Source organism: Dipodomys ordii, unplaced genomic scaffold, assembly GCF_000151885.1.
Source record: "Dipodomys ordii isolate 6190 unplaced genomic scaffold, Dord_2.0 Scaffold6, whole genome shotgun sequence".
Taxonomy (NCBI): domain Eukaryota; kingdom Metazoa; phylum Chordata; class Mammalia; order Rodentia; family Heteromyidae; genus Dipodomys; species Dipodomys ordii.
In genome coordinates, this window is record NW_012267222.1 from 11,764,693 (window position 1) to 11,772,415 (window position 7,723).

The 7,723-nt window shown below is 53.0% G+C and overlaps 1 protein-coding gene across 1 annotated transcript; it reads right to left on the minus strand.

The window, feature by feature from the left end:
* Nucleotides 1-6,274: 6,274 nt before the first annotated feature.
* On the minus strand, nucleotides 6,275-7,478 carry Sfn (stratifin). Its single transcript, XM_013033432.1, has one exon. It carries the CDS (start codon nucleotides 7,383-7,385, stop codon nucleotides 6,639-6,641), a length of 747 nt encoding a protein of 248 aa, XP_012888886.1. The 5' UTR covers nucleotides 7,386-7,478; the 3' UTR covers nucleotides 6,275-6,638.
* Nucleotides 7,479-7,723: the final 245 nt, after the last annotated feature.

The window sequence follows — 7,723 nt, forward strand, 5'->3', positions numbered from 1 at the left end:
TTCTGCCTTTTTCTGTTTATATGGTACTGAGGAATTGAACCCAGGGCTTCATGCATGCAAGGCAAGCAATCTTCCACTAAGCCACATTCCCAGCCCCATTACCAAGTTTTTTTGTTTTTTGTTTTTGGTCGGTCGTGGGGCTTGAACTCTGGGCCTGGGCGCTGTCCCTCAGCTCTTCAGCTCAAGGCGAGTGCTCTACCACTTGAGCTACAGCGCCACTTCCGGTTTTCTGGTGGTTTATTGGAGATAGGAGTCTCACGGTCCGGGCTGGCTTTGAGCCTCAATCCTCAGATCTCAGCCTCCTGAGTAGCTAGAATTACAGGCGTGAGCCACCAGCGCCCGGCTCCCATTACCAAGTTTTGAGTCTGATTTTTTTTTTTGGTCAGTCATGAGGCTTGAACTCTGGGCCTGGGCATTGTCCCTCAGCTCTTCAGCTCTAGGCTAGCACTCAGCGCCACTTTCAGTTTTCTGGTGGTTTATTGGAGATAAACGGACTTTTCTGCCTGGGCTGGCTTTGAACCGTGATCCTCAGATCTCAGCCTCCTGAGTAGCTAGGATTACAGGCGTGAGCCATTGGTGCCCAGGTGAGTCTGATTTTTAACCTGTGTTAAAGTCCTAGACATTCTGAGTTCTAGATTCATATTACTTCAGTGCTTTCCTATTGTCATTTTTCCCGGTCATCCCTAATAGGCAGTTACATTAGATCTCTGCATTTCCTGACTGAATTAGAGGACCCCAACACATGGAAGATGAACCTCAACTCATTGAAAAGGCTCTTAGCTGACAAAGATGCTTAAGAGAGAGGGTAAGGTCTCAAAGCCTACAGCACAGGTACGTACTCAGTCTATCTGAATAAGCAAAATGCTCACCCACAGCTGGTTTCAGATAGGAAGTCTTAATTCCATTAGGGTCTCCAGGAATAAGGAAAGGTAGATTGTAGAGATTCTCTGCCTTTCTCAAGAAGTTGGAGAGGAGCTGGGAAGGTGGCTCAGTGGTAGAGTGCTTGGCTTACTTTACATGCATGAGGCCCTGGGTTCAATTCCTCAGCATCACATAAGAAAAGCCAGAAGTGGCACTATGTCTGAAAGTGCTAGGCTTGAGCTGAAGAGCTCAGGGAGAGTGCCCAGGCCCAGAGTTTGAGCCCCATGACCAACAAAAGAAGAAAAAAAGTTGGGGAGGGAGATGGAGTAGTTTCAGATACATTCCAGCATGATGCCTCATACAGGCCGCCTACCCTCTCTTTTTCTCTTAACCCTGGGTGTGGAGCCCCTACCCAACATGGTGTGGGCTGCCATACACTCTTCCTGTCCTGCTTAGAAGGGAGGACCCCAGGTTAACATGTACCTTCCTAACAGCACACCTGCCAAGGATGAGGAAGCCATATTCTTCACTTCCAATCCACTGTGCTACATTTCGGGAGCTTAAAATGCTTTGGAGAAGACTACACAGTAAGGGGCTGGGAAGGTGGCTTAGTGGTAGAGTGCTTACCTTGTATGCATGAGACTCTGGGTTCGATTCCTCAGCACCACATAACAGAAAAAGCCAGAAGTGGCGCTGTGGCTCAGGTGGTAGAGAGCTAGCCTTGAGCTAAAGAGTTCAGGGACAGCGCCCAGGCCCAGAGTTCATGCCCCACAACTGGACCCCCCAAAAAAATTGTCAATGAAGCATCAAATCTAACTTCTTCCAATATTTCAGTCCTAGAGCAATGTGGAGTCCACATTGCTTTGTGGAGTCAAACAGCAAGTAAGGAAGATTGGGACATGAGTAAGATTGTCCCCAATTTTGTAAGTCATACCAGGGGTCATATGATCTGTTGTTTTTTGTTTTTTGAAGCTAAAAGTTAGTCTCCAATATCGTCAGACAAGATTTCAGATTACCTTTGCTCTGAAAAAGAAGAAAATGTGTCTTCCTTCTTTCCTCCCTCTCTTCCTTCCATCTTTCCCTTCCAGCAAATATTGAATACCATAATTTGGTAAATTCAAAGCTGATAAAAACCTAGATTTAAGGACTCCATGCTTTCCAGAGTCCAGGATTCCCTTTTATCTCCAGACAAAGGGTTCTAGTTCCCAGCCCTGTAAGGGGAAGACTGGGCTGAGAAGAGAGATGAATCAGCCTCTGGCACCCCCAGGGTGACATGCCTGTCTGCCACCCCCACAGACATTCCTGGCTGCTGACTCAGTGGGTAGGTGGGAATAGGGGCGCTCTTAGGAAAGGAGATGTGCACTGCAGAAACCTGCCTTCCCCACACCACGCCAAGCAGACGTTCGGGACGGAGTGGGCCTGTGAACAGGTGAAGCATTTAGAGACAGAAAGAATGCGACTAGGTTAAGGAAAACTAAATTCTGAGTGAGCCAGTAAAGCAGTCTACCTTACCACTTAAGGCCATTTGCTGGACACTGGAATGGAGTAAGATGGAGAACAGAGAAAGAAAAAGGCTAGATGACATATTCAAAGAAGATACATTTTATTTTATCTGTGTAGTGATTTGTTTTTGTGCTAGAACTGGGGCTTGAACTGCAGGCCTTTCGGTGCTCTTCTTGCTTGGCTTTTTTGCTTGTGGCCTGCACTCTACAACTTGAGTTCTGCCCCCCTGGTTCCTAATTCTTGGTCCAAAACAACAGGAGCAGAACAGCACAGAATACTGTAGTTGTTTTTTGTTGGGTTTTTTTGGGTGGGAGGGTCCAGTCGTGGGGCCTGAACTCAGCCTGGGCGCTGTCCCTCAACTCTTCAGCTCAAGGCTAGCCGCGTTCTACCACTTGAGCCACAGCACCACTTCCGGCTTTTTTTTTTCTTCTGCATATGTGGTGCTGAGGAATCAAATCCAGGGCCTCATGCACGTAAGGCAAGCACTCTACCACTGAGCCACCTTCCCAGCCCTGTAGTTCTTTTTAAATTTGTTTTTTTTTGTTGTTGTTGTTTTTGTTTTCGTTAGTCTTGAGACTTGAACTCAGGATCTGGGCATTGTCCCTTAGGCTTTGAGACAGCTCCACATTAGGTTTTTTTGGTGATTAATTGGAGATAAAGAGTGTCATGGACAGGGCTAGGAAGATGGTTCAGTGGCTCAAGTGGTAGAGCACTAGCCTTGAGCTGAAGAGCTGAGGGACAGCGCCCAGATCCAGAGTTCAGGCCCCATGACCGGACCAAAAAAAAAAAAAAAAGTGTCATGGACTTTCCCACCTGGGCTGGACAGATTTAGGATCATTATGGTCAGAAGCCCAAAAACTTCTGATTTGGTGATTGTTAGTCCACAGCATCTGTTTTTCAATCTTTCCACACCAACATATTAAGGCAGTTCATTTCTCCCCATATAGGGCAATCATGAGTGGTCAGGAGCCAATAGGCCAAAGTCAGAGCCTGGAGACAAGAAAGAAGTTTCTTTCCCAGGACCTACCCCATTAAGAGAAAGTCACCCGACCTGTCTGGTGAGAGAAACCAGGTCAGTTCCAGAACTGAAGGGAGTAGCCTGCCCGCCCAGAGTCTCCGGGTTTAGAACCTTGGAACGGAACACATCAGGAAAAAGAAAAGAAAAGAAACTGGGGACCCTCAAAGGCACCAGAATAGGCCTGGAGCTTTCCCCTCTAGATTAGGTGCGACAGATTTGAGACTCTTGTATAGAAAACGGAGGAGGCTGGCGGTCTAACTTTTCCTCAGGGCTGATAGCTGTGCTTTGGTCAAAGAAATGCTGTATAAATTCTGGGCTGATGTTGGAAAGATTAATTGGCAATCTTTTTTCTTGTTTTGTTTTTCGTTTTGTTTGGTGCTGAGCCCAGGGCCTAATGGGGTGCTAGGCAATAGCTCAGTCACTAAGCTATATCCCCAGTCCCACTAACATTATGAGCGTGGACTCCTTTTTGGGCATTGCTTTTTCAAACTGCACAGCTTTTATAAGAGGAAGGTATTCTTTCATTTTTTTTTCTTGTTGTGGCAGGAGAGATTGGTGAAGAGATGAAAATAATAGTGATTATTAGTATGTGTGCACCCTGGCCCTGAACTCAGGGCCTTCCAGTTTTTTTCTGTTGATGTGGTACTGAGGAATCAAACCCAGGGTTTCATGCATGCTAGGCAAGCAATCTACCACTAAGCCACATTCCCAGCCAGTCTGTTATTTTTAATAAATATAAAAAGGGCCAGGAAGTGGAGCTGTGGCTCAAGTGGTAGAGTACCAGCCTCAAGCAATAAAGCTAAGGGACAGCACTCAGGCTCTGAGTTCAAGCCCCAGTATGGGCACCAAATTTTAAAAAAAAATCCTGGCCAGGCGCTGGTGGCTCACGCCTGTAATCCTAGCTACTCAGGAGGCTGAGATCTGAGGATCACAGTTCAAAGCCAGCCCGGGCAGGAAAGACTGTGAGACTCCTATCTCCAATAAACCACCAGAAAACCAGAAGTGGCGCTGTAGCTCAAGTGGTAGAGTGCTCGCCTTGAGCTGAAGAACTGAGGGACAGCGCCCAGGCCCAGAGTTCAAGCCCCACAACTGACAAAAAAAAAAAAAAAATCCTGCTTGAGGAGCAGGAAATGTTTCTCTTTCTCCTTTAACCTGTTACGCAAAAATAAACTCTTGGTAATGCTTTTACCTTATGTAACATAAGATCCCTGAAATTCTTTTTCTTTTCACACACTCAAAAGAATGATCTCAAGTTCTTTTGGTTTCATGTGGAAACTGGGAAGCCCTTGCCCATTTTCCAGGGACATGGGTAGTTACTGGGGTTTGAACTAATGGCCTCCTGATTGCTAAGCAGTTACTATAGATTGCCACATCTCTAGCCCCTTTTGTTGTAGGTATGTTTCCAGCCTGGCTGGATCACAGTGGTACAAAGGGAAGGCTTTGTAGCTAGGATGAGGGCAGGAGCCACCACTCCCCGGTAGACTGGCTGCCATAGAATCTTGCAAACTTTTTACCTAGATCAGTCTACTGAGAACCTCTCCATTAAGACCTCCTGAGTAGCTGGGATTACAGGCACAGCCCAAGGTACTTTTTAATCCTCCTTTACAAAGGGGAACCCAAAGGCAAGCAAAGTTGAGCCTTGGGCGTTGCAGGCAGAAGGCCACCTCACGCATTCCAGAGCCCCAGATTTCCACTCTGATTTACTGCAGACACTAATTCAAGCCTCTTAAGAAACAGAAGGAGCCCGGCGTTGGTGGCTCACGCCTGTAATCCTAGTTATTCAGGAGGCTGAAGTCTGAGGATCACAGTTCAAAGCCAGCCCAGGCAGGAAAGTCCTTGAAACTCTTATCTTCAATAAACCACTAGAAAACCGGAAGTGGCGCTGTGGCTCAAGTGGTAGAGCACTAGCCTTGAGCTGAAGAGCTGAGGGACAGCGCCCAGGCCCAGAGTTCAAGCCCCACGACCGACAAAAAAAAAAAAGAAAGAAACAAGGAAGGGGGCCCCGCGGCCTCTGATGGCCTCCCAGTCCACCCGGCCAGCCCACCCCAGCCCAGCCCCCGCCAGGTGAGTGGGTGACTCAAAGGGCCGGGCTGGCCCCACGACCCCGCCCGGTGGAGCTGAGCTCTACATGCGGGCGGGCGGGCGGCAACTTGTCGGAATGAAACCCGAGAGGCGCCGCCCACCGGCGCTCCGCGAGTGGCAGCGCCGCCTCTCCGTCAGCGAGTCGCTGCCCAGTCGCTCGCCGCTCACTCCCTCATTGGACAATCGGGCCCTGGGGGCGGCACCCTGGAGTAACACCCTCCTGTGATTGGGCAGTATCGTTCCATGCCCCGCCTCCACGTGAGTTCGAGGCGGGGCGCCGCGGCCGCGGGTCCCAGCTTGTCCCTGCAGGCCGCGGGTTAGGCCGCCCTGGCTTCCCGCGGTTCTACCCACCGTGCGCCGGCTCCTCGCCTGCCCGCACCCTTCCGTCCGCAGGGCCGCCCGCTGGGGGGCGGTCCCCTCTTGGAGCTGGGTTTTGAATGGCGGCGCCGTGCACTTGGCTCGGCTCGGATCCGAGCACTTGCTGGGACTCGTGGGCTTGTCCCGCCCGCGGCGCCGCTCCCCCGCTCTGGGGAGCCTCAGCGCCGCCATTGCGCCCGCCCCGCCCCGCGCCCCCCCGATCGGAGCGAGGTGGGGCCCCGCGGCGCTCAGCGCCGGACCCCAACTTCTCACCGGGAGCCACTGGCCCCCAAGTCCCGCCCGCAGCCAGCCCCGGGAGGCCAGGGCCTCACTCAGCGTCAGGGTCGCCCGGACAGGCCCAGTCCCAGCCCAAGGCCAATAACCGGAGCAGACAGGCGTGTCACGGGGGAGCTTTTATTGAGAGGAGACGTGGTCACACCCAGCAGACCTGCTTTCCCTCTCCATTCACTCAGTCACACGCGCCCATCTCCAGTTCCCAGCCACGACAGCAGGGACAGGAGGAAAGCGCGGGGTGGGACGAAGTGGCAGTGGCGGGCCAGAGATGGGGTCGGGAGGAAGGGGGTGCAGAGAGCAGAGGACAGGCTGACCGGTAGTTTAGGAGCCCCCCCCCAGCTGTATGAAGAGTGGGATCCCAGCCCCATGGCCTCTGCTGGATGGCTCCCCCTGCCTCCTCCCTGGGGCAGAGCATTCGGGAAGGGTCAGGGCAGGGCCTGGTCCCGCCCCATTCTAGTCCTCTCCGCAGGCTGGGGACTGGAGGGCAGGGCGGGGGCAGGTGGACGGCGGCAGGTGCGCAGACTCAGCTCTGGGGCTCCTCGGGAGCCTCGCCGCCCTCTTCCCCTGCATTGTCGGCTGTCCACAGAGTCAGGTTGTCTCGCAGCAGCTGCATGATGAGGGTGCTGTCCTTGTAGGAGTCCTCGCTGAGGGTGTGCAGGTCAGCCATGGCCTCGTCGAACGTGGTCTTGGCCAGGGAGATGGCCTCCTCGGGGCTGTTGGCGATCTCATAGTGGAAGACAGAAAAGTTCAGGGCCAGGCCCAGGCGGATGGGGTTGGTGGGTGGCATCTCCTTCTTGCTGATGTCCATGGCCTCCTGGTAGGCTGACCGGGCAGAGTCGATGATGCGCTTCTTGTCGTCACCGGTGGCCACCTCGGCCAGGTAGCGGTAGTAATCGCCCTTCATCTTCAGGTAGAAGACCCGGCTCTCGGCCTCCCCGGCCTCCTTGATGAGGTGGGAGTCCAGCAGGCCCAGCACGGTGTCACACACGCCCCGGAGCTCTGTCTCCACCTTCTCCCGGTACTCCTTCACCTCAGGGCCCTTTTCTTCCGAGCCCTCCTCATTGCTCTTCTGCTCGATGCTGGACAGGACCCTCCAGGCAGCCCTCTGGCCACCCACCACGTTCTTGTAGGCCACCGAGAGCAGGTTGCGCTCTTCGCAAGAGAGCTCCTCACCCTTTTCCACAGCGCCTTTCATGAACGCTGCCATGTCCTCATAGCGTTCAGCCTGCTCTGCCAGCTTGGCCTTCTGGATCAGACTGGCTCTCTCCATGGCTCTGGTGACAGACAGACAGACAGAGACAGGCCGTGGACTAACTGGCTGCTTCTGGACCAATGCAGGATTCTGTGCCTCTCCTGCTCTCCCTCTGCCTTTTGGCTGGGTGGCATGGCCTAGAGAAGGGTGGGGTGGGACAGGGGCGGGACTGGGGCCCAGGACCTGCCTCCTTCCCCCCCCCTCCCCACACCCTTTCCTGCTCTTCCTTAAAGGTAAAAGGGTTGGGATGTGGGGGGTGAGTCATCAGGACAGTCAGCAGGCGAAATCGGGGCGTGGGCCCCACCTGTACAGGCACCTTTCTGGGTCTGTGCTGCCCCCTGCTGTTCAGGGCTACG

Coding starts and splice junctions, on each gene's coding strand:
- Sfn (XM_013033432.1), bottom strand. CDS start 7,385: ATGGAGAGAGCCAGTCTGATCCAGAAGGCCAAGCTGGCAGAGCAGGCT.